The sequence below is a fragment of the Leptosomus discolor genome, chromosome 6, assembly GCF_034619465.1.
Source record: "Leptosomus discolor isolate bLepDis1 chromosome 6, bLepDis1.hap2, whole genome shotgun sequence".
Classification (NCBI taxonomy): domain Eukaryota; kingdom Metazoa; phylum Chordata; class Aves; order Leptosomiformes; family Leptosomidae; genus Leptosomus; species Leptosomus discolor.
This window is the reverse complement of record NC_141396.1, coordinates 41,101,792-41,128,497: the sequence shown is the minus strand read 5'-3', so window position 1 is coordinate 41,128,497 and position 26,706 is coordinate 41,101,792. Positions and strand designations below refer to the sequence as shown.

The 26,706-nt window shown below is 47.0% G+C and overlaps 1 protein-coding gene across 1 annotated transcript in view; it reads right to left on the bottom strand.

Annotated features, from left to right (window-relative positions):
- The window catches only part of PAPSS2 (3'-phosphoadenosine 5'-phosphosulfate synthase 2), a 29,345-nt gene extending 4,597 nt beyond the window's left edge, over positions 1–24,748 (bottom strand). The window contains exons 1-10 of the mRNA XM_086467311.1: positions 24,728–24,748; positions 24,344–24,408; positions 24,162–24,288; positions 7,325–7,430; positions 4,920–5,155; positions 4,048–4,186; positions 3,666–3,784; positions 3,430–3,543; positions 2,869–2,980; positions 879–899 (exon numbers count right to left, since the gene is read on the bottom strand). Of these exons, the coding sequence (XP_086323437.1) occupies positions 879–899; positions 2,869–2,980; positions 3,430–3,543; positions 3,666–3,784; positions 4,048–4,186; positions 4,920–5,155; positions 7,325–7,430; positions 24,162–24,288; positions 24,344–24,408; positions 24,728–24,748 (1,060 nt within the window). The remainder of the gene's footprint in view (positions 1–878; positions 900–2,868; positions 2,981–3,429; positions 3,544–3,665; positions 3,785–4,047; positions 4,187–4,919; positions 5,156–7,324; positions 7,431–24,161; positions 24,289–24,343; positions 24,409–24,727) is intronic.
- Between the last annotated feature and the right edge of the window lie 1,958 nt (positions 24,749–26,706).

Sequence of the window (26,706 nt, the reverse complement as noted above, 5' to 3'; positions counted from 1 at the left end):
CTCTATATTGTTACTCCTCCTCCTTTATATCTCTGCAGAATCCATTTTTAATCTATTTCCTGTATGTATACAGCAAGTCTACATTTGCACATGTAGTTTCTCATTTCAGTGTTGTCCCTAAATACCTCAAAGTCGTGTTGGTTTTATCCCCACTCCCCCAGTTTCCCAGTCCTCCACTAAGGTCCTCCCACCTCTCCTTGGATATCCCGGTATTAATATAAAAGAATCAGTCTCTCCCGTGGGTTTCCATTCACAAACAAGAATGAACAAATCACTGATTCAATTTGTTCTGATCTGACTGAAATAATTTTGGACCCTTGAGAGTCTTAATTTGAGGATTTTGACTATGATGCAGATTTTTTTAAAAAATCTTTATTCAAATGTTTGCATGTACTTTTAATTCATGACTAGGGATCATTCATCTGCCAGACAGCAATTTTCAAGCACCTTCATGAACAATCATAACTATAGTCACACAGGAGCCAATCAATATCAACTTCATACATTTAAATTATATTAACCAGTGATCAGTCAATAAAGTCAGCATGGGAAAAGCTGGATTATGAAACCAACAAACGAGCTGAAGCTGAGGATGCTCCTGTTCCAAATGCAATTGCAGAGTTGGAAAAAAAAAAAAAAAAAAAATCACTCCAGCAAAGGTTATTACAAAATTACACAACTGGGATTTTTGTGAAGATCGGTCGGTAGGACACAGGGTGTGTCATGCCACATCATAATCGTTTGAATCATAAACAGACTGTGGTTGTGCCTAATCTTAATAATTTTTCTTTTTTTGTAAATCTCAAAAAATTACTTTATAGCAAAAAAATCTAAATTGAAGTAATTTCCGTACAACCTAAGAACAGTTATATACATACCAGCTACAGAGCGATTCCTTCCTGGGAGAACACAAACACAATTAAGACAATTAACATTCACGGGCACCAGTTCCAGTAGCCATTTCAAGAACCAAAGCTGCTCATTTTAGACCTCTCGCGAGCAGGTTGCCTGCTGGGGCGGCCGCGGTCCCCTGCAGCGCTGCCCCGGCCTCTCCAGAGCTCACCCGTGTGACATGGGTCACACCGGCTGGGAGCGACGTACAACACCTCCGCCTTCGCTGTCATCCAGCCCCGACAGAGGCATGCGTCGCTGTTTGGAAAAGCGGAGTGCTGGAGACTCTGCAGCACTCCTGTTGTCCTACGATGCGCAGATCCACCTTCTTTCCTGGTGGCCATCATGGCCCTACACAAAGCACCTCACCCGCCCAGCCGTTGGTGGTATCGAGGAAGTAGGATTTCCTGCTCAAAGTTCAAGTGAGAGGAGCACTAACTTGCACAAGTCCACCCAAACAATTGCAGCCCTTCCAGGCACAGCTGGAACTGCCAAAACCATCACCTGTTCCCCAGGGCAAAAAAGCTGGACCAATGGCTCTGGAAAGACCTGCCTCAAACCTCTCTTTAGCAAAGCTGCAGCCTTGGCACCATGAGATGGAAACCCTCCACTACAGCTTATCCAAGCAAAGCAGAGATGTTCTCCTTCCTGCCCAGATGCCACCCTGCGGGCCTGACCATGCAGATGTTGAGTCTGGAGACCTCCGTGGAGACAAGGTGGACATGGACTGATGTTGATGCCCTCTACTAGAAAGACCTTGCTCTGGAAGTTCATCCCCCTCCAAAAGCTGGTGTCCTAGGCTTTGTCCCTGACCCCGTGGAGCTCTACAAATCCTGAACGTATGCCCACAGACCCCACAGGAGCTGTGCTCAGTGATGCTGACAAAGTTGAGGGGGAGCACCCCAAAAACAGATTATCTCTGAGATGAGCCTCTGGTACAAGGTGTGGAGCTCTGGAGCAACACGGTCATCATAGGGCACCTCTGCAACCTCACCAGGCACAACAGGCAAGCTCAAAAAACACAGACCAGGCTCTGGTAACAAGGACATGTGCTTTTGAACACTGCTTGCACTCTAGACAAGAGGTAAAAGGCTATGACATGTCCAAAAGCAGAAGTGTCCCACCTCCAGACAGTGCTCTGGTCCAAAGCAAGCAGTCCTGAGCTCTGCAGCTGCTGCACGGTGCCCAAATCCTAGTAACAGCAGCAAGTCACTGCCCTGCAAGACCATGGGATCCTCTAGAAGGAGGGCAAGACTCAAAGGGACTCGCTAGGCAAGATCCCAGATCCCCAAGGCCAGAGATCTCTATCAGGTCTACAAAACCCCCTCCATGCAGGTGAAGTCACAGCAACAGCATCTACAGATGAGAAACAGGACAGAAATATCTACCACCCCCGTCTCAGCTGTAGATGATCACTGCCTGAATACTCTTTGCCTTTTGTAGGGATGAAACACCTCTAACATACTGCTAACCAACAGATAAATCTGATTTATTTCAAGTTATGGTAATGGATAAGCAGGAAAACAGGAAAAAAAAAAAAAAAAGTGAAATCAGGCTCTGCTCCTGTTTCCAAAGAACGGCTGCCACCTTCTCCCACCTCAAATTCAGCCTGACAGCTTCCCTGCTTACTTGGCTTCAGATGGCATCTTTATTTACCCTAGTATAACCAAGCATAAAAAGAGCTACACAATGGCTCCCAAACTGTTTGATCGGCACTGTGTGAGACGTCAAAGCTGTGAGCCAGGTCCCAGACAGAGCCACCTTTCATACCCTTTGATGTGTTTCGGAGCATGGCTTCCTGGCCCTCGCACTCCTTTACGAGCCCTCGCATTTTACACGCGAGAGGAAAAGGAGGAGGACGATGTGACTGAGCATTAAGCTTCTCCATACGGCTGCCTGCCGAGGCACCGCAGGGTGAGCATCATGTCCCGCAGCGGCTCGCCGCCCAGCATTAACACAAAGTGTGGGAATTCGTACCATTCAGCAGGGTGCCAAAATGGATCACTTGCAAGTACTCTGCCTCGCGCATGAAGCCAGTCAGCGGAGTGGCCCAGCCTTCGCTCAGCACCTGCACCCACTGCAGATCCAGCTGCAAAAGAAACCCAAATGGCACTCCTGTCACCAGGTCACACTCAGAGGTTGCTTTTCCTTCCTTTCTGCTGTAACAGCGCTCCCAATTGTTTTGTCCTTCAAATACAGGACATTTATAAAGGTGAAGAAAATTGTGGCAAGGGGTGGTTTGGGGTTTTCTTTTTTTTAAAGCCAGACTCAGGTACTTTCATAGCACAACTGCTTGAGAGGCTGTACTAACACAACAAGGGAGACTGGCAGCCCTGGCTTGCGACAGCACAGGGGGGAGGCACAGCAGAAAACGGCTAAGGATCAGGACCGCGCTTCAGCTCGCCATAAACCACAGCCACACAAGGACACAGCTACCAGCGGAACACAGGCCCCTGTAACAACACCCCTGTCAAAGCTTCTGTCCCCTTCAAACAGCTAAACGACTGAATCCAGCACAGCATCCACACATGATGATACCTTAGTGATCTCTACGGATGGCAGCATCTCTGCTTCGGCTCGGACACTATTGAGTTTATTTTCGGGCACAAACAGCTCGAGAACATCCTTAATCAAGCCTTGGGGCACGATGTTCTGAAGGAAAGAGAAAGACAGCAATTGTAAGTCACGTGCTGTTTTTTAAATGCACACCAAAAACTCAGTATCCAGAAGCAGGTTTACAAGCAGCCGGTGGCAGTGGCTTAAAAATGACCTACTTGTGTTTGGAGGAGCTCCACAAGCTGCTGAATACATTCAGACACCGACGCTACATTCGTTTTCAACACTAGTTCAGGAGATTCGGGCTTCTCATACTCTGAGTCAATCCCCGTGAATCCTACAGATGATTAAACCCAAACTAAATTTATTTAATATAATTCTCGGTGCCCTAGAGCCAACAAAGCTGTACAAACAACGAGTGAGCACTCAGCCATACGAGGCACTACAAGTGACACTTGCGACAGCAAAATCAGGGAAACAGGATACTCTAGTGCCCTACAAAGAGCCTTTAGTAACCCACCTCTGTGTGCAGAGCTGCAACGACAAGCTATCCAATGCTTCGGAAAGCAAAAGGCAAAATAAGAGCTTGCTCTTCCATACCTTTGATTTCTCCAGCTCTTGCCTTTTTGTACAGGCCCTTCACATCTCTGCTTTCACAGATATTTAGAGGAGCATCTACAAAGATTTCAAAGAAAGGAAGTCCAGCCGCCTCATGAATTTTCCGTGCATTTTGACGATCCTGTTAGAAGAAAGATGGGAAAATCCTGTGTGTCCGAGTTGCAGCAAGCACCTTCCCACTACATGACGTGCTCTGGAATTCAACATAGGTAAATTTGTCTCCAGTATAGATATATTAAATTTATACTAATTCTAATGAGGGTTTTTCATCTCCTTTCCCCCTTTTCTTTTAAGATAATTTAAAAAAAAAAAAAAAATCTAAAACTTTGATTTGTTTTTAGCTTTTTCCATCTGAAACATCAAGAAGATCTCTTTGTCTGGCAGGACAGCAGAACTTTAGGATGTGAATAATTATCTACCCTGTGTGAAAAAAAAGGAACTGCTTGCATCGGCTTGATAATGGCAGCTACTTGGTATCCTCAGGAAGCGTAAAAACACAATCAATACTTCTTCAAACAGAGCAGTGATAGCTCGATGACAGCTTATTGTTTCTATGCCCCTTTTCTGCCTCCTAACAAGTTAGTAGTAGGAGCCTCTGTAGGGGCATTCTAAACTTCTCTTAGCTTTTAATCAATTTGTAACAGTGAATATATTCAAAGAGGTCACGTCAAACTGCCCTCCAGGAATTCGTACTGATTGCACGTAGTTCTGTATATCAGTGGTGCTTTACAAAAGAATAGAGAAGCATCTGATGGCACATATAGGAAGTTCTCTGTGTAAATCTCTCTTCCCTGAGAGCAAGCACGAGATCAAGGCTGCCCAGAAAAGAGCAGAATATGATGCAGCGGATTTACCTTTGCAAAAGGAGAAATGAAACTAGTTATGCAGACGAGCCCAGCATCAGCAAACAGCCTGGCCACCTCCGCGATGCGGCGGATGTTCTCCTCGCGGTCCCCAGCTGAAAACCCCAGGTTTTTATTCAAGCCATGCCGAACGTTATCGCCATCCAGGGAATAGCAAGGGATGCCATGAGAGACCAAGTACTCTTCCAGAGCAAAGCCAATGGTTGTCTTTCCAGCTCCAGAAAGGCCTGTTTGAAACAGAAAAGTGAAGTTCAGGTTTGAGGTCAAAAGAGTGAAAATGACAGTATAACGCAATACCTCCTTCTGTCTGAAGTTGCTTTAAGGAAGGAATGAGGTAGGGAAGTTGGATTCATCTTTTTAGCACACAGTTACCACCAGAGAGCCATGGCCAACCCCTCTCTTATTTGAAGGGGTGACATTCATGCCATGAGAAAAGCTGCTATATCCCAACATCTGGAGAGGTTCAACCCAGCAGTATTGCAAAAGTACCTCTTGGTGGGCCATGGTGGGACAAACAGGTACCAGTAAGCAGGGGAACCCTCAAAGGATGCTGTTGCCTGTGAGTCTCTCAGCATCTTCCTCCTCCTGTTCCCCTATCAACAGCCAACTGCTCTCCCAGACTGAACCCAAGGAGATGTTCTTGCTGTAACTGTGTGGGGTGGGACAGGCTCCCACAGCAGCAATTGCCCCTCTGCATCCACGGACACCTTCTTCTGCAGGAGCAGCACCCACAGATCCATGTGAGCAGCAGCAGGATGGTTGTGTAGACGAGCAGTGCATCTCCTGGATTCATCAGCCAGAAAGACAACCATCCAAAGTGAGGTGGCTGCTTCCCATCCCAACTCCATCCACTTGCACAAAAAAGCACTTGCTACTGGCCGTGTCAGAAAGCGGCAAGTGCACCTGGAGCACCAAACTCCTCCTTACCCTTGGGTGAAGGGATCCACGTGTTGAAAACTCCTTGAGATGGAAGAGGCCCTTGACTGAGGAGAGATAACACCTCCCAACACCACACCAGTCTCAGGAAACACTTAGCCCTGGAGAATCTCCTATGGAGAGAGCATCATCTGCTCACCTGTTTTTATACCCTGTGCATGGCACCTATTATTGACTGCTCACGGAGACAAGACACTGGGTGAGGTGGACTTTTGGTCTGATGCGGAACAGTCGTGTTTGCACTGGAGAGAAAGCCTGGCTGGGCAGAGATGAAGCCTGCTGGCTGTGCCTTCGGATTTTGTAGTACAACAGACTAACTGATAGCTCTCTGAGCTGGCAATGCAGGGCATTCAAATGCCCTTCTATTTAATCCGTGTAGTCCATGCAATGAAATGTCCTTCCATACAGTCTCTTAAAACTAAATTGATGGAAAGTTAGAAGATCACTGTCTATTTCAAAGAATAATCATCAGCCAAAGAAGCTCAAACCTTTCAGACACAAGATTTTTGAGTGGTATTTGAAAAAGAAGGAAAATGCCTTCAGATAGCTTTTTTGGCTTCAGAAATGATATTAAAGCAGATTAGGTGTTGACCGCCTTTTTGAAATTAAAGAAAAGAACAAAACAGAAATGTGCTTTAATCCAACATCTAGCACATAAGCCGATATGAAGACAAATCAGAATGGCTTTACAAACTCTTCCAAGTACTTCTTTCAACACCTTCTGGCAGTCAAAGAAAATACCAATATTAAACAAGCAAAGAAACAACTGGGCAAGTGGCAAAAGACAGAATTGTGCAAATATTAGTGGAGCAAAATAAATGCAACTAGCAGCCCCTAATCCCCAAACAATGAGTTTATCTATCAAAGCAGAAGAGAAGGGCAACACGTTGGAAGGTGTACGAAATGAGAAACAACCTAAGAAACCTGCACTGGCTGTGCAAAGAACTGCTTCCCCTGCAACGCTCCGTCTGTGAGGATTTCTTTTTCAGACAAGATGACTGCCTTGTTGTGCTGCTCACCTGGTCACTTTAAACACAGTCAACTTAGGTGTCTCAATAAACTTCCCACCGACCCAGAATGAAAACATCCACATACTGTTTTGGACAACCCCAGGCACATTTCACTACCAAGGACTGGCTGTATTTGAGCCAAGGCTTCCTCTGCCATGCTCTTGTGAACAACAAGTGTGACCCTTAAGGCTTCTGACATCTTCAAAGGAGCCCTATAACAGCTGTGAAATTCATAAAAACATCAGTTGTGGGCAGCAGCTGCCAGGGAAAGTATCTTGCTGCGGCAGCACTGTGTGTCAGCGTTTCTCACATGTAAATGTTTTGCAATTCCCAGTTCACAAGGAATGCTGATGTTTTCTGTGGATCTCAAATCCCCACCTCCGAGCCATACTCAGGTAAGCAGGTGAGTTTCACACATGAAGCCATGCTTTCAAGCCCAGATGAAAATACCTGTTAGCCAAACCGTGCAGCCTCGAAATCCACCCCTGGTACCGACAACTTGTCCTCTCTTACTCCTGCTGACGTGATGGGCTTGGTAAACCACATTGGTTGATCCCTGATGAAAACAAAGCAAAACAAACCACTTTTGTTACCTCGTTGCTCTCCCTGCAAAAGAAAATCTCAGCTGGGACTAATATAAGGGAGAGATACACAAACCCATCAAAAATCTGCACAAGCCATTGCGGTGAAATTCAGCGATTTGGTACTTTGGTGTAAGCTGGATTTCTGTCTGAACATGACAGGTGTATTATTTCAAGACAGTATTTTCTCAGAGCGCTTCTTGTGGCAATGCCTTCGCGTCCATGGCTGTCGGCAGCAGCAGAAGGTGACTTGCTTTGCTGCGGGAGCGCTGCCAGATGACTGATCCACCCACAGGTAGGGAGGGGAGGACACAGAGTCCACACAGAGATCCAGGCAGCACACTCCCCGCCTCTTTGACATTTTAAAATACAGGCAGACATGCCTGTTGTGTTAATTACACTTGCAAAACAAAAGCAACTGAAGGTGCTAATTTACCTGCAGTGTTTAACATAACACAGCTGCTAATAATTGCAGCTTGGACACAAAACAGTGACCAACATAGCAGGGCTGAGCAGAGCAAGACCAGGACCCAGCCAGGGAAGACGGTGGGATGGGTGGCAAAGAAAACCACACCCAACGTCACAAACAAGTGACCAGCACGATGCTGAGCCAGAGGCCCAAATTTTGTTCTTCCTAACGTCGACCTGCTGTAGGCAGAGCAGCCCCAGCCTCTCTGCTGGGACGCAGACTAAGCTGCTGTGCCCTGCAGCTCCAGTAACGATACTTCAACAAAGACTTTTTGCACATAAAATACCTGCAGGACCTCATTAATTGTGAGGATTACATTTCCAACCGAGGCAGCCAAAGGAAAAGTCTCCAGAGGGAGAGAGGTTATAAATATTTTCTCCCCAGTCGGATTCTTCACAACCATAGGTTTATCCGTTTCATATCACCAGTACAAGAGCAGGTCTAGGCTTTCCCATGATTTACATCTTGCTATATAAATATTTCTATGTTTGAAGTCACAGCAGGGAATTGATCGTTTTCATGTGTCCAAGAAAAAAATTTTGACAAGGAAAAAAAAAAAAGAGGAATGGGAAAGACAATAAAGTAAAAGGTCACTTTTAAACGTGTTAGCAAAATAGCCTGATTTTTTTTTTTCCCCTCTGCTTGCTGGGCCATTAACACTGTAACATGATTCAGCAAAAGGCATAAGCATTCATTGGGGACTTGGTGTTTTGTATGCAACAGAGGGCTCTGCCTCCACAGAAATCTGGGTGAAAATTATTCTGTAACACAAGAGGAAAAAATACCCTCCTCTCCTCACCTGTTTTTATTATCTGTTAGAGGTGCCAGCATCCCAGCAGAGACCAATTCCCCACCACAGCGATTTATAACTATACTCAGAATCTCATGCCCATTTTCAATCCAATTTTAGTGAAAGGCTCCAAAGTTAGCATCTTTATGTCAGCAAATTTGCCACCTACAATTGCTTGTGGGCACACTGAACAGCTACCCCTCTCCAGAACATTTTAATGTACTGGTAAGAATAGCTGTGTCCAAAATAATCATAATAATGGTCACAAATCTCGCCTCCAAGGTGAGAGCCTCAGCAAGCCTCAACGTCAGTGCCACGACTGTGAGATTGCCCTAGAAGAAGCTCTGGGAGGGAGAAGCAATTGCTCCAGAATTGGCCCAAGGTGACTGATTCCCACGCCGTGCCACCCCCATATGACTTGACCGGAAGTCCCGGGCTAAAAAGATTTTCAGGGCTGTTGTCTCAGCCACCTCCAGTGACACATCTTCTCGCTTCAGGATTCTCACTTCCCATTTTCACTGCTGCAGCCACCAGAGAGGATCTCTGACATCGATTCCCATTTTTGGCAGTTGTTTCAAAGGACAAAATCAATTATTTGGGGGACAGAATGTAGTGGACAGAAAAGACACTGTCTGAAACACAGAGCCCGGGTACCACAGCAAAACAAAACCGAAAACCCAAAACCTCTCTAGCCCTGGCACTGAAAAAGTGAGCAAGCCCAACACATCCTGGTGACTCGGAAAATAAGTAGCTCAAGATTTGTTTTGTGTATTTTGTAGTGATTTGGTTTTTTGCAGGGGGTTGTCAAAAAGATGTTTGAACACTCTGAGCTTGCAAAGGTGAGATAGCACCACCGTGATTTAATTTCCAGCTGTCCCCAGGGGTTCAGGCTTCAGCAGCAAGACGAAATGAGCACCCGCAGAAGATCTAGGTGACAAAAATAATCCCTTCTCCCAAGATGCAGGGGTGTGTTTCTGCTGCATTTACTCCTAGTTGAGCTCTGGCGCTGCTTGGAAATTATGTGTCACCTGGCCAAGGACCCTCAGCAAAGCACAAGTGCCCAAAATCACCTTCCCAACGGCTTGCCACCACTCAGCCCTGCAGTGAAACCTCCCCTGCTGCAGCATAACTCCTGCCTGGTGATCACACACTCCAAAAAGCACAAAGCAAGTATTTTGAAATTTGTTTGCAAACTACAACAGACAAGACTAATATTTCTGTGTGGAGAAATGAACCTGCATGATACAAATCTCTCTTTCACACCCTCTGCATTGGTAGGAACTCCAGCCGCACACTTGCTTTTGCAAAGTGCCGATCTGCTGGATCTGTCCTGCAGGAGATGAACCACGATAATGTCTGTGCCTTGGGAAGATGCAGGAACTAGCACATTCCTATATGGCTGACGTAATGAGATTGTTATGTTAAAAGTAACACGTTGCTATGCTGTAAACCTGCACTGTGCATGCATCTCAGAGCTTTTATCTTGCACGCTGGCATCTTTTGGAGCTTAGGAAAGCATCACTGAGGGCATTTCAGGAGCACTGTCAGACCTCTCCTACCTGCCGTAAGCTCCAGACGGTACCAAATCCCTCTGATTTTTCTGATACGTTAATAATCTTGCTGGTAAACTCTTTCTAACCCTGAGAAACTGCCTGCCACACACCAACTCAAATTCTTGTCGCCAGCTAGGCCCAAAGTAAAAAAAGACAGAGAGAAACGTGAGCATGTGGCAGATGACTGGGCTGCCAGGTTGTTGGCTGGGAATGGGCTGTTCAGCAGAAAACACTGACTGCCCACCTAATCATCTACCAGCTGGGATATGACTTGGGAAGCCCGAGCTGAAGCACGATCAAACGGAGTGAAGGCACCACCAAAAATAAGCATCAGTGGCCTGACAGCAAACCCTGGAGAGATTTCATCTAGAAAAAGCGTATACTGCAAGACCATTGAGAGGTAGAGATAAGCAGTGGATGAGGTTTAAACAGATGCAGGGCTGTCCTGCTGATTTTATCCTCATGGTTTTAACTTCAGCATCATAAACCAAACATATTTAAAAGAAATAAACCAATCACCATCGCAACATACTCGTGCCTGAATGTTGGGCCCCACAGCAGGGACAATTTTAGAACACTGGTAAATATTTCTTGCAGTAGTCTAGATCAAAGAAGTGAGGTTTGGAAGAGGAACTTCTTACCTATAATTCAGCCCCAGACAAGGCTCCAAGCAAGGCAATAAATGACCTGGCAGTGTCTCCAAAGAAGAGCCGTGCAGCCTGTGACAGCCAGATGGTTAAGAAGGACACTTGCCACGCTCTCTCCTTTCCTTGGAAACCTGCCGTTTGGTCACTTCTGCACAACATCAGTGCTCAGCCCACCCTGTCTTATCTCATACAGGAAATGAGAAAAAAACATAAAGACATGGCTCCAAACCTTGTGCCAAGGCAGCAGCAGACCAAGAAGCCAAATCCTAGCTCTGCTTTTGGCCTTCCCTCCTACTGAACCTTTGCATGATGTTGACAAACTGGGAGACACCGAGATCTCAGGTGTGTTTAAGATCAGGCTTGACTGAGCGACCTGCCAGGTGTCTCCTGGCCCAGCTGCCAAAAGAAACAAGCTTTTTTGGCTACCGTCCTGGTGGGACAAGATGCTCCCCTGCTTTGTGAAGGCAGGTTGCAGGCAGAGGCAGGACGCTTTTCCTTAGCACCCCTCATACATAAAGAGATGGGGCCTCCGAGACAAGAGAGCACCATAGCACAGACCCATTGGAAATAAGTAACCATTAGTGTGCTCTCCTCCTAGTGCAACCGCTTCTCAGTTCATGGCATCTGAAAAAGTTACCTCAGCTCTTCTTTAAGTACTTGGTCCTGAAAGGGAGCGGCTGTGCTTGCCCACACAAATTGGACACCCCCAGGAGAGGTGTTATCAGGGAGCATCTTCTCCTCTCACCCAAGAGCTAAATGAACCATATCTGAGGGTCCTGTCCCAACCATCACTGATACTTGTTAGGAGCAGAACCACTGCACGATTAACAGAAAAACCACTAGATGAACAACATTTAGGGTTGTCCCAGTGAATTACACGGATGATTTGCCATCCTGCAGTAGAAACTCAAGTATTTATAAACTCTGGTCTTCAGGACACAAGGCAGCACCTCCTCCTGCCCCTACCTACCTGGTTCTTTAGCCAGCATCTCCACAGCTGCATAACGAATGGTACCAGGGCAAGTGCCATGTGCCAGAGCTGAAGGGTGGAAACGAAGGAGGAGAGATGGGAGCTGAGCAGGATATTCAAGAGATCCCCTAAGTGCGTACAACATTCTCAGGCCAACCCTTGCTCAGCCATCCACAGAAGGCAGAGCTCTCCAATGTTGTGGGAAGAAAGATTTGTCATTAGAAAGCAGTGCTGGTCATCGCAAAGGCTGATAAGGTTTAAACCAACATCCTTATCATGCCCTTAATTCCCCTCTGCCACTGTGGGAGTACCTCTGCCTGCTGGAGCTGGCACAGGCAGAGCGCTGGAAGCTGTCCAAGAGCCACAGCTTGTGGCAGGCTACAGCACCATCGTGCCCCAGAGAGGGACTCCCTCCTGAAAGCATAGCACAGATCAGCCCAAGAAAAAAGCCAATGGAGAAATGCTCTTGTAGCACAGTGCTATTAAGGGCACGTTAGTTACTCATCCGGCTCACTTAGCAGAAGGGCTGCCTTGTACGAACACAGCATCCAACTGGCAGCTGGCAGTGCTCACAACTCCGGGGAAACCCTGACCCAACAGCGAGGGTAGGGTAAGAACTCCCCCAGCTGCAGTTTTATTTATAGTGCTGTCTCACATCATTTGGAATATGATTCATTTTTTTCCAGTCAAGCATTTAATACACACCCTATTTCGGTACTGCAGCCTGGACATCTCTCCAGGAGGAAAAAAAAAAAAAAAAAAAAAAGAGGCTTTCAAAATGTTTTCAGCTGTTCATATTTGCAAATGGTAAAATAAGCTTTTAAAATTATAAAATTATCAAGGAAGCTTTCAAGTTTGAAGTCAAAAACTTGCTTAAGCCTCTGGAGACTGATCCAACTTATTGTTTAAAATCCCTCCCAAATCCTGCCATCTTACCAAAAAAAAAAAAAAAAAAAATCTTTTGTCCTACCAGTTGAATTCAATGTATAAAAATCAAGTTTATGGGACTTTTCCTTAAAACAGGGCAATTCCCACGGCTGCTCTTGCAAATGGGCAAGCTGACATCACAAAGAAGATAAGTGTCACACTGCAGAAAAGCAAAACTATTACACTCAAAAGAAAAGGAGGAAGAGATGAAAGAGAGGGGGTTGCCTGTGGAAGCAAAGATTTGATTATGATCATATTGACAAACAATGGAGAAACCTCAGAGTCTCTGAAGTCCCTATTTAGCTCTTGTAACCCTAAACCTCAACTTTTCCCAAACTTTAGTTTGATTCATTTAATGGACTAAGGCAGTAAATGCTTCAAAGTCAGCTCCACTCTTTCCCAGGGAAAAACCCCACCAAGATGGAGTTACCCTGGAAATTTTGCCCATTTTACCTCGAGGATTCTACCATCACGACACGGTGCCTGGCTCACAGATCCAGATGGGCAAGTGGGACTTCTCAAGCACCCGACGCGTTACCGTACCACCCACCTTCCTGCTTCCTGTGCTATCGTCCCCCCTCTTTCCCACATGCGGGACTTGTCTTCTCTCCTGCCAACCATACATGAGCAGAAATAATGTTTTCTTTCTAGACTTGGCTGAGTAATACAGTGATGTGTCACCAAACACCCTGCAGAGGTTTCGGAGCTGGGGTTGCCAGCATTCCCTCACACTAGGCAGGACGCTGAACTGGGCTCCCTTTCTTCATTCAGTTCTCTGAATAAACCACAGCAGACCTCACTCGCTCCTTGGCACCCTCCACCTTTGACGCTTGTTCCTATTGGCATCACTACCTCGGCCCCTGTCCCCTGCCAGGAACGGAACACAGAAGATGTTAAGGAGACCAGCAGAGACATCCCAGTTACCTGAAACAAGCAGTCTTTCAGCTTGGAGACAGACAGTTGGAGATGCCAAACATCGCTAACACACAAGGTTTTCAAGATGGTGTTAGCTAAAGTGTTTTTTTCTTAACTTGCAGGAATTTTTGATCTCTTAGCAAGACCTTATTTTTGATCACAGCTAAAATATTTTCCTCTTGGTATGAATTTACATGTTTTGGGTTGCCACAATCAAGTGTTATACAACCCCAGCAAAAAAACCCCCAACAAAATCAGGCTCACATTCCAGACACCTTACAAATCAGATGCTGATTACTAGACTGTGTGACTTCAAATCAGCAAGTTGGGCATTAAAATCTGGCTCTCTGAAGGCACCCAGATCAGGCGTTTCTTTAACGCTGAATTAGGTGCTGCCATTGCTCTAGTTGTCTCAACACAGGAAAACTACCGAGTCATCCTGCACTCCTACATTTTTGGGATGAATTTGCAAGGCCAGGACAGATGTTATAAAAACAATCTTCCTGTCTTCATTCTGGAAATCACAAGGGACAGCTGCATGGGCAACAAATATTTGACAAACAAAGTATGTCGTCAGCCGCTGACAAAAATAACAATTTAAATGAGAAATCCTTCCATGGTTGCCCTGTTTTTTATATTCAGAGCAGTTCTGTTAAATTACCTCCCCTAGATGAACCCGTTTCAGCTTCAGTTCCTGCTCATTTCGCAAACCATAGGTTTCACACTGTAAAAAGAGAACTGCTTTGCTTTGATGCCTGGAGTCTGTTACAAAGCTGCTCTGGATCATGCTAAGACCACAGGACCACCCTCAATGCAAAATCTGGTTATCTTGGAAAAAGAGAGAACAGAAATCATATTCCCGCTGCAGCACAGATAAATTTTGGGATTGATGGATAAATTTTGGAATTGAACACCCATAGAAATCGATCAAGCACTTAACCTCTGAGAAAACCAAAAAGAAGGGAATTACACAACTAGAAGGTTAAGTGACTAGTTAAAAAACCAGAGATGGTGTAGCCTGGTGACCTTAGCTGGCAAATCCAGCACCCAGCGGTGCACAGAGCCATGACTGAGAGCCAGTTGTGCTGCTTTGCACAGTGCAATGGCATCTGCATGAGAAACACTGCACCAAAAGAGAGCAGCACACCACCGCTCCCCTACCAAGAAAAACCACCCAATACACTTGTCCATGCTTCTATACCTTCTTTCGGAGAAAATTATCAGGTTACAGAAATGGTAAACTGAGTATCAGTCCTTCAGATTTCAGGGACAAGAGGAAAGGAGGACAAGGGTACACATTTTAACTAGACATTAACTTCAGTATCATATCAAAAAAAAATGCCAAGGAAGAATTGTATTTACGTGTAAAAATTTTTGTTCTTGGATATAAGATTTAGCAACTTGATTACGGGGTTGTGACTCTCTACAGTAAATAAGCCACTGTACATGTTCCATCTCTTATCATAGCAAGGCAAACACCCTGTCCCTTAAAACAAGGAAGACAGACAGCAGGATTCCTGCACCAAATACCACGCAAAGAAACATCTGCACTATATTGTCAGGAGACCATCAGCTGAGCTAAATTTTGTTCAGTTGTAAGATACAACCAAAACCACAAGCTCTGCTGATCAGAGATGCCACATGAGACCAGCTTACCCAGAGAATCCTCCAGTGAACGTCAGGAGCCAATGTGTCAGAGCAATATCCTGTTTCATCAAAACCATTCCCTTTGAGAGCTCCAGAAACTGGTCATCAACTTACCTTTAAAAGCTGTACTGGTGTGGCAGAACTGCTCTAACACAAAACACAGCAAGCCACATTCAGCAGTTTTATGTCCCCATTAACTCAGTTTGCAGTAGGTTTTCAAACTTGGAGGCCAACATCTAACATCCTATGACTGGAGTGTTGGGATGGAAGGGTACACACTCTTTGGGAAGGAGAGGCAGAGAAGATGAGGAGGGAGTGTCGCTCTCCATGTCAATGACCAGCTGGAGTGCACGGAGCTCTGCCTGGGGATGGATGAGTAGCCAACCAAGAGCTTATGGGTCAGGATTAAAGGGAGGGCAGGGAAAGGGGACATTATAGTGGTACTACAGACCACTGGACCAGGAAGACCGAGCGGACAAGGGCCTCTATAGACAGATAGGAGCAGCCTCATGTTCACAAGCCCTGGTCTCATGTGGGACTTCAACCATCCCGATATCTGCTGGAGGGACAACACAGCAGGGCATAAGCAATCCAGGAGGTTCCTGGAATGTGTTGATGATAACTTCCTTCTCCAAGTGATGTAGGAGTCAACAAGGAGAGGTGCCATGCTGGACCTTGTTTTCACCAACAAGGAGGGACTGGTGGGGAACGTGAAGCTCAAGGGAAGCCTTGGCTGCCGTAACCATGAGATGGTGGAGTTCAAGATCTTTAGGGCAGCAAGGAGGGCGCGCACAAGCTCACTACCCTGGACTTCAGGAGAGCAGACTTGGGCCTCTTCAGGTAACTGCTTGGTAGAGCACCTGGTGTATGGCCCTGGAGGGAAGAGGGGCCCAAGAAAGCTGGTTAATATTCAAGGATCGCCTCCTCCAATCTCAGGACCAATCCATCCCAATGAAGAAGCAGTCAGGCAAAAATGCCAGGAGGCCTGCATGGACGAACAGGTTGCTCCTGGAAAAACTCAAACACAAAAAGGAGGCCTACAGAGGGTGGAAGCAAGGCCAGGTAGCCTGGGAGGAATATAGAGAAATTGTTCGAGCAGCCAGGAATCGGGTTAGAAAAGCCAAGGCCCTGACAGAATTACATCTGGCCAGGGATGACAAGGGTAATTTCTATAGGTACATCAGTAATAAAAAGAGGACTAGGGAAAATGTGGGCCCTCTCCGGAAGGAAATGGGAGACATGGTTACCTGGGATATAGAGAAGGCTGAGGTACTCAATGACTTTTTTGCTTCAGTTTTCAACAGCAAGTGAGATAGTAGGAAGAAGCTCTTCCCTGTGAGGGTGGTGATGCACTGGCACAGGTTGCCCAGAGAAGCTGTGGCTGCCCCCTCCCTGGCAGTGTTCAAGGCCAGGCTGGATGAGGCTTGGAGCAACCTCGTCCGGTGGAAGGTGTCCCTGCCCATAGCAAGGGGGTTGGAACTAAATCATCTTGAAGGTCTCTTCCAACACAAATCATTCTGTGATTCTAACCATGGCTATGAGCGTGCAGGTGGGACACTAGCTCCATCTTCTTCTAAGTAAGAATGCATCATCTCCTTCCACCCTCCAAGCTAGCACAAGTTGAACTAAGCCCATCTCGGCTCTAAACAATACAGGGATAGGATACCTGTTTTTAACATGCCCACCATATCCCTCTCAGGAAAGAAATCCTGTACCTTTTGAGAGGCTGTAACGATTTCATAAGCAGTGGGAGGTACAGAGGATCTGCATTTCAAGCAGCTTCATTAGGATTTAAAACATATATATCCATAAAAGAACTAATCCTCTTGCATCACTTCTCCACAGGACATCGTGGCAGCCTGCTGAAAGAATAAAGCTGGACACAAGCCCAGGCTGCTGGAAGCTCAGCGTTGCGGCCACACACTGCCTCTCCCTGTTTCATTCGGTGTCCAGGATGGACGCACAGTCTTGAACCTGGCGTCTTGAACTTCATGCGCTTGACTTTCCAATGGTCAATGGTCACCAGCACGCAACAGGAGATCTCTCTCCACCTCAGCATTTTTTTAAGGTTTGCAAAGTGCAAAAGCAGCAGCTGGAAGGACTGCAGGGAAACTCACCCAGAACTACCACACAGGACACAGTTAAACAGGGGAACTCCGCTGGGCAGGCCAAAAGTTCACTTGGCTGGAAAAAATCATTAAGATGAATTCATGGAAGGAAAATTCATCAAGGACTATCAGGAAGAAAGGCATGGCCTCTGGTATCTTAAGTTGTAAATCAATGGAAGCTGGGACAACGCACCATGGCGTCCCAGCCGTAAAATCTTCCCTGGCCCCCACTCTCGGCTGCTTCTGGAAACTACAGATGGGGCCAAACAGACCTTCTCCTCACTCAGTACCTCCTCAGTCACCTCAGTATTTGTGTTGGCTGAAGGCAGGGTTGTTTCCACAGCCATACCATTGAACATGTCACCCTACACAACAAGCTGCATGAGTCAAGTCCAAGTTCAGGACTCAAGTTCAGAGATGCCAGGATGAAGGTTTCCTGCCCCATCTACCTCTGCATCTGACCCAGACAAGCTGCAATCAGGCTTTTAATTACATGAGCACACAGGGGGTTACCTAGACCCTTACCTAAGTCAGTATCAAGAATGCTGTACACTTCTTGAACGAGTGGCTATCCAGCATTCCCTCAGCCCTCCCTAAACCAGGTCTAGGCACAGGTCTTAGTCATTACATGCTACTTAAAGGCTGGTTGAAGGACAGTTACACATTTTCCTTGGGGATTATTGTTACTTGGTCCCTCAAAAGTTCATGCAAACTCCCAGTTTCTCTCTGAGGGTAGCATCATCCCCAATTTTACAGCCACAGAAGAGCGGCAGAGAGTAAGGCAAACAGCAGATGAAGTCTTGAGATTCTGAAATATTTAAGCCTTGTACAAATGACATGTTTGAAGAGCAGCTCCCCTAGACTTCAGGCTGCACCTCCAAGAGCTCGATGCCCCTCAGATCCATTCCAAGATCTCAGACCTGCTTTGCAGAGATGGGGGCAGATGCAACAAGTTGTCTCAGTCATGGTTGACATGACTAGGCCAGCATCATGCCCAGGGCCCCTTGGCAAAGGCAAGCACGCAACTCAGGCCCCCGCAGCAGCAGTCACCTCCTCCAGAGGTTTTTCCCCACTCTTCCCACACCCGCTGGCAACACAAACAAATGATCTTCCCATCAGAAGGGCTGGGCACGCCTGAAAAATGACCTCCCGCCCGACACATTTTTTTGCACCACAATGGAAAGCTGAAGAACAGTTTGATATCGAAGAAAACATTTTGTTCTGCCAGAGAGGTTGCGAAGACCTCAAGGTCTGAAAGTCTTGGAAGTGTACTTACAAATGGTTGTTTTTCAAAGATGCACAAAAAAATGCTCATCTCAACAAAGCCCAGAGCGCTCCATCTAAACAGAAGCCATGTTCAAAACAAAATTTTAAAAAAATTATGCGAACAGGCTCCTTTCTCAAGCTCTGCTCTCCAAACAGGCCAACGTATTTTGGCACCCACTCAGTAGATAAAACTTTCGACACGTATAGTTGTAACTGAGCCAAGCTGTAAGTAAATGAAAAAGGACCGCTCTGCGAGGGACAGGAGGCAGTGTTAGCAACGAGTGACCAGCCCTGCAGGCAAAATCCTAACTTCCCAGCGTCCCATTTTGTGACGCACATCCATGCTGAATGCCTTCATCAGGCTATTTTGCATCCCTCCTTTTGTTAATGTTACACTCCAAGTAAATTTTCACTTAGAAATTATTAAGCTGCAAGACCATTAAGGAACTACTTCTCACTTCCTACAGCTGTGATTCAGAGCTAAATCAGAGATAATTGTTAGTCACCCTGGTCACGATAACAGTAAATTAATAAACAGCAACCTGAATTACATGGCGTTTCTCTTAATGGACTTTTAAGATACCAAAGTGTACGAGCACTGTGACCAAAGTGCAAGTTCAAGGCAGGGCATATCATTAGGAGCATTAATACCGGCCCTGCACACCACTTATCTTTCGTGGGTGCGTACAGCTGCAAGTTTATCTAAAACACCTGGTTTCAGATAGGCAAGGTCTTTTCATTTTAAAAGGTTATTTAAAGACACCCTCCAGAATCAACATCAGCCCAGTAAAAAAAAAAAAAAAAATGCAAGTAGGCCAGCCCTTCACTTGAAAACCCTCCAGAGAAACAAAATCCCTGTGGCCTAAATCTAAGCTGCAGCTGCAGCGCACATGTCTGGGTAGAGTGGGGTCTTCAAAATCATTTCGGTGTCTTGCCTAAAACCACTTGTAGAGGCTGTGCTAGGAGAGCATGGATGGAAACCTATGCCTGAGTCACGGCTTTTGGCATGGATTTATAACTGGCTGGGACTTTATCAGTGCAACCTGAAAACCAGACGAGGCTGGAGTCTGTATTTATCCAGGAGCCCAGCAGCAGGACGGAAAACAACATGCTGACTTAAAGCACTTCGACTCAAAGCTGGAGAAATTATGGTTAGCTTTAGGTGCCCCAGCCACCACCGCGGATGGCACCCGCCATGCTGACCACCAGAAGCAGCAGTGGTGCTGAGCTGTGCTCCTCCAAACAAGGCCCCTGGGAGATGAAGAGAAATCCCGAAGAGCCACTACTCCTGTTGGGAAAGCAAAAAATTAACCTCTGAGCACACCCGCAGGGATCAGGCCTGACCTACCTGCCTCTCCCCTTGGATGAAAGGAACCACCTGCCCCAGCAGAAAAACTCTTCCACTTTTCCACATGCGCGCCCTTCTACAGCCCGAGGAAATGCTCTCTGACCACGCAGCCCCCTGGAAAACATACCCTGCTGCTCCTGCTGCCACAGCACAACCAGGGACACCAGAGGAGCCTTCCTGCACTCGGGAAAGGTCCATCAAGGTCCCCAGCTTCTGGGGCTGGACCGCACTAAGCTGATTACTTCCTTTCCCATCCCCTGGAGGGCTCAACCTCCCTGAACCATGGTAAGAAAGAGGCAATCACATTTAGGAGGTTGCAACTTTTTCTGGCTTTTGTTCCCTGAAATTAACCAAACTGAACATCCCTGCTCTTACAGAGCAGAGTACGTTTAACAAATACGGGTCTGGCACGCTGGCACCCCTGCAAAACACTGCAAGTGAATGAAACAGTAAGCTGTGGGCAACAGAGTGGAAAAGTAGGTAACTTTTTAATAGCAAAGGACTTCAAAAGAAATAGGGAGAAAAGGGGTGAGAGCTATAGGAAACAATGGAAGTCAAAATATGTGTACTGAGATAGCTAATCTGCTGACCTTCCTGTGATCTTCAAGGAAAAGAGATTTAGAGCAAAAAAGCAACAGAAAATAGAACAAGAAATACTAAGCACATTACGAGCAACTAGAAAACAATCACCTTTTACTGTCACGGTGCAATGAGTTAGGCACTGTGTTTCACAAAATAAATTACGGCTGTAAATCCAAGACTTTTGAATCACTGGATAAAACATCGGAAACACTGTCTTGAGTAATTCAACTCAGACCAAGCCATGCTAATTCCCTGAAGTCAGGGCTCTCCTGCCTGCTGCACTGTCACCTGTGCAAGTGTCACTGTGATGAGCTTCCCAGAACTGCTTTGAACATAGACATCCTTAAAGATGTTTTCGTCTTCATGTTCAAGGCAATAGTAAAGAATTAGCTCGCGAGGAGATAAAGGCATGGTTTGGGTTTTTTTAATAAACTCTTTATTTTACGTTGCTTTGCAATTAAACTGATGAAGCTGTACATATGTTACTCCACAGCCTGATACCACTCATTCCATCTGAACTCTGCCCTGTGGCTGCAGGTTTTTCAATGCTACAATAGTTTTTTTAGTTTAGAAACTAAGCCTCTTCAGGGTTGTCATCTGATCTTCTGGGTTTTTTCCTCTCTTTAAATAAATAATTTTAAAAATCTGTATTATTTTTACATGTTAATTTATCTTTAAACAAGACCACGTAATTTGCGACCGTGTACACAAGCCTTACACAAGCCTTACACAAGCAAAACTGAACTATCAAGAGATATACCTCATGATCCACTGGGCTACAGAAAGAGCATCCCCATGAAAACGAGTGATGCCTCAAGCCATGCCATTCAGCTTCCGGGGGACACTGTTATGAGACCAGCTAGATGACAAAGCTGTAACACTTACCCTGAAACAGGCAGTTTCAGTACTGGGCTTTCATTCTCCCCTAAGCACCTATAAGGGCATCGAAAGATAAACTCACTGAAAGCAGCCAGAGAGGACAACGTCTGCCCACTGCCAGGGGCAGGACTTGGGCAGCTGGCTCTGAACACCTCCATCTCATGAGATACGTCAAGCTGCATTTTCCACGCACCCCCAGGGACATGCAAGCCACACAGCCAGTCACCCCAGTGAGGGGCCAGCTCTTCCAGGGCAGGGCCACGCCCATGGGTTTGGGCTCCATGGCAAGCTGCTTCCCTGGAGCACGTGGCACCATCTGTATCCTGCTGCTCATTATGAAAACTCTGCTTGGCAGGAGAGGTAACGAGCTGTGGAAATACCAGAGACACCACAGGTGTAAGGAGAACAAGCTGCTATTTCAACGGGGCTACAAAAACCGTTCAGCCCTGAATGCCATGCTGTGCAAGAGCCCACACAATAAACAAGGGCAGTCCCACAGCTCCATACTACTCACTGCAATTACTTTACGGTGTACTTACTCCTGAGAGCAGGAGTTTGCCACTGGGGCACAAAGGAGGCCTGTGTAAGGAACATTGAGTCTTTAAGGTCATCATTAAGGACTGTTCTTCTCCCCAGAAAGTCAGTCATGAAACTGGTCAGAAATAAATGCTTTCTGTCAATGAGGTCTGTGAACAGAAGGACGCTGCCCGGCACGTAGAGGACTTCATGCCTCTTACCATGTCATGAGCAGAAATGAAGACAGCGCTTCCATACTAACCAGCCAAAGAGAAATTCCTGCACACTGAGTCTTGGGTCTTCAGCAGAATAAAGGCGCCTCATTCATTTTTAAGGACAACATGTGCAGAAGTAAAAAAAAATATTTTTTCTTCTTTCTACCTTACCATAAGCTTCTACTAATACATGAGTATGCAATTAAAAGATCCTCAAACTAGCCTCAAACTCCAGATGGCATTCAGGCTGAATTTAGGTTTTAAATCCTTGGCTTATAATTATTCAATTTCCAAAACAAGGAGCACAGTCAAATAACACTGCCAGTCCAGCTCATGACAGCTAGCATTACTGTGCCTTTCAAAAGCTGACAGCTAGTTATTGCCTGCGAAACCCATTTTTGACATATTCTCAGACAGTGAATAATGCTGGAAACATCCAACCTCACTAAACCTTGTCCGTTGGAGAAAGATTAACACATGACCCACACTACGAAGAAGTGGTAAAACCTAAGATTTTTATTAGTAATAAAGATTTTTATGAGTAATAAGGATTCAAGTTACTGGGAGAACGAAAACTAGGGATTAAGTAAGGGGCAACAGAAGCACAAGCTGCCATACTAACAGAGATTTCAGCAGGGCACATGATCCTGTGCATCCCACCTTCATTTTCTACTGAACAGTCTTGGCTGTTGCAGCTACAAAAGGTGTCATGAAAAATTCACCACCATGTTAAAACTCCTCTGAGATACAACATTTAGGCTGCTAGCTGTGGGAGCACATTGTGCCATTGTCTGCTCCTTTGTTAGGCAAAATCTCTGACGTGGTGCCGGTATGCCTCAGCCCTCCTGAACCGCACCGTGTAATTGCACTGTGATGGAACGCAATCATCCGTGCATGTATGCGAATAATCATGCTGATCAAGGGACCCCTATCCAAGTGAACTCCCTTATCCTGTACCTTTGATACCAGCTTGAGATGGCCGAAAACGAGGAGCTGCTGAGACCGCGTTAGGAGCAAGAACTTCATCTACGCTCTGTGCAACACATCGCCCTGGCGACAGACCAGGAGGCTCACTGATGGGATATCATCACTGTTTCATCATAATTACCAAAACCTCTTGTAAGTAGTGAAATCATCCCTGTTCTCATTCTATCATATACCTGGCAGACAACCACATGAAAATACGCCTACAACTGTCAACCAGATAGCATCTGTTTTGACAGTCAGAGTACGAAGGTCAGCCACAATCTTGCTTATAAAGGTTATTTTTCCAGCCCAGGGTGGAGGCAAAGGGGAGGGATTATTCTGGAAGTTCAGTAATGCATCCCTTCTGTCACAGCAATAAACAGAACTCCCATACACAGCTCACATCTTGCACCTCCCCTCCCTGAAATAATCCCTAAACCACAGGTCTTCACGTTTCCAAGAACACCCTGCAGCACAGGCACACTTTGTTGTATGTGGTTTTGGTTGCATTCCTATCCAGACAGATTACCAGTGTGTTCAAAATGCATTAAATCCATCTGAATATTTTACAATGAGGTAAAAGGAAAAAAAAAAAAAAAAATCAGCCCAAGAGACTTACGTCAGGATTTCTTATATTTCTGATTTAAAACCTGGAAAATGCATGTGAAGCCAGAGGGACCTGGACATCGCATCCCAAATCCAAGAAGTAAGGGAGGGCAGCTGACAAGCAGAAAACTATTTCTGTCTGTAACTGTGATTTGCAACTTCAATTTCTATCTGAATTATGCTCCGGCTATTAATTTTTTTCTCTGCTGTGTGTTGGTTGTTTTTGTGGTTTTTAAAAACCAAAAAACTGGCTCTGCAGCAACGCTGCAAGCCAGTGGGTGGTGGTGGCAGCTGTCTCTCACCAGCTTCTCCCCCCGGGTGGGACTCGGGCAGAGGGAATCCGAAAAGCCACTAGCGAGGCAGTCGCTCAGCCTTCTCGCTGACTCAACCTCCGGCCTCGCCTGGGAGGCTGCCGGGGGTGGCTGCTCTCTGCGAGGATCGGTGTGGCGAGCAGCGAACCCGGCGGCTTTTGGCACAGACCGACCTGGGGTCAGCCGGACCCTCGCCCCGGTGCTCGCAGGTCACACACCCACCAGTGTGGGCCAGGTCCTGGCGGGAGCGTTCACCGTCAGCACCGCAACGTGATGCCTTTCATATCCTTCTGCCAGGCGAGGGACGCGCCCCCGCCAGGAACGCTCTGGGTCCGTCCCGGCGCTGAGCAAGCGGTGCCCACCAGCCGATGACGCGACCGTGAGCCCGGGGGAGCCCACGTCTCCCCAGTGCTGCCCGCCTTGGGGCGAACCCTCATGCCCGTGGGGGAAAGCGGGATTTAGGGAAGAGGTCTGCTCAGGGAGCCGGACGCGCCCCACAGCATTCTCAGCCCTGGCCCCGGCCCCGGTCGCCCCCCGGCCCCGCGGCGCGGCCCTACCGTCTGCTGCCGGCTCGACATGGTGACGGGCGGCGGGGCCGGGCCGGGCCGGGCCGGGGCTATAAGGGCTCCCGCGACACGTAGCGCGTCCCTGGGCCGGCCCCTCTCGCCCTGCACCCGCCCCCGCCGCCACCGCCTCCTCCTCCGCCCCGACCCGCAGCGAGGGGAGGCCGGCTACCCCCGGGCGGGGGAGCGGGGCCGAGGAGGGAGCTACGCCCCGGGCCGGTGTGAGGGGGCTCTGAGGCCGGGGCGCGACGTGGGGGTGCGGGGTCCGGCACCCCCAAAGGACGAGTCGCCGCTTACACCCGAGGGGACAACGCGCAGCGACAAACCCTCCCAGCGCGCTGGCTTAACGATGCCAGGCTAAAATTCCCTTAAAATTAACTACCTCGGGCTTGTCCAACAACTTTGGGGTCAGCTATGGCATCCTACCTGCTGACACAGAGTGGGCAGCCAAGCTGACTTCCCGGAGGGGGGGTAAAGGCCCCTTTTGCTGTCAAACTTGGGGGGGGAGGGGCCCAGACAGGATCCCACACAAAACAAGTTGAAAAATCACCTCTGGAGGCTAATAATAATGTCTAAAAATAAGCAGCGCTGTAAGCTGGCCCCCAACCGTTGGGCCAAAATGCCAAGAAGGTTAGGAAAAAAACCACACAGGAGTCTACGAGTACATAAAGGGGAACAGAAGCCCATGCCTGACGGCTTTGCCCCAAATCCTCAATTTTCCATCATTGGAAAAGCTCAAATCCCAGAACATTGCTAAACCAGAGGACAAGCAACAAACATCCTGGTGGAGGGAAACCACACTACATCCTTGGGACAGCCTATGAGCCAGCAATGACAGAAGAAACATTCCTCAGGGGTGTGTAAATCTGCACCTGGGGGTGCATAGCCTGCTCCAGCATGGCACTGGTCCTCTGATCACTTTGTCCTGGTCCCTACCCATCCATCCATGAATCCAGCTAAGGGCTATAAGGACAGCTATGCGAACAGTGCTTCCTCTCCTCTAGGAGGAGATAACTCACTTCTAATCATGCCCAGAATAGCAAGCACTCTCTCTCTAGGTCCAACATGCAGAGACTGCTTTGGGTGTGGGAGTTGTGGGCATCTCCTGGTACCTGTTCATCACACAATCACCAGCAGCCATACCTGTCCTTCACCGTAAAAATACTCCTGTTTCATCTCTTATACTTCGTTCCAGCAGAGTTTAAAATGCTGATGCCCTGATGAAGCCTCTCGATGGAAAAAGACGGTGGAATTTTGCAAAACGCTCTGAGATAAGTGGGAGAAGGACCCTTAAAACAGAAAATGTGAAACCCAAGGGAGAGATGAAAGGAGACAGTGGAATAAATGGGGTTCCTCAAGTGAGGTCTTGCTAGAGGAAGAACAGAGCCTAGTGTGGGGAAGGAGGAGCAGCCAACATGGAGGTGAAGGAATGGGTCTGGAAGGAGGCAAACAGCACCTATTCAACCAACTACTGAATCCAGGCAGCTATTAAGTGCTATCAGATGAACTAATGTTCAGAGTAATTCCAGTTAAACCCATGGTATTACATTTGGGATTAACTCAGCTAAATAATACGAGGGTCACTTTTTTAGCATCTCTCATTTCATGCCTTGCCTTAGATTGTTTTTCTGATTGTCTAGCTGCAGATGAAGTTCCTGCCATAAAAACAGTATAGCGTGGTTGGAAGAACAGGCAAACAAGCCCCAACACATTATCCACTGCAAAAGCACATCCTGGTACAAGGAACTGTCGCACTACCATTGCTTAGCCCGGACACAGGCTACGCCTCATCCACTGGAGGACATTGGGAGGACATGTTAAACGACAGAAAGTCTGTGGGCACACAGCAAAATGGCATGAGCTGCTCAGCTTTCCCACAAGCATGGTGGCACGCAAGGCTGCTTAGTCTGTTTAGCTACTGCTCAGAAGCGACTTTATGCCATGCCCAAATCAGAGCAACCGGAGTCAGCATC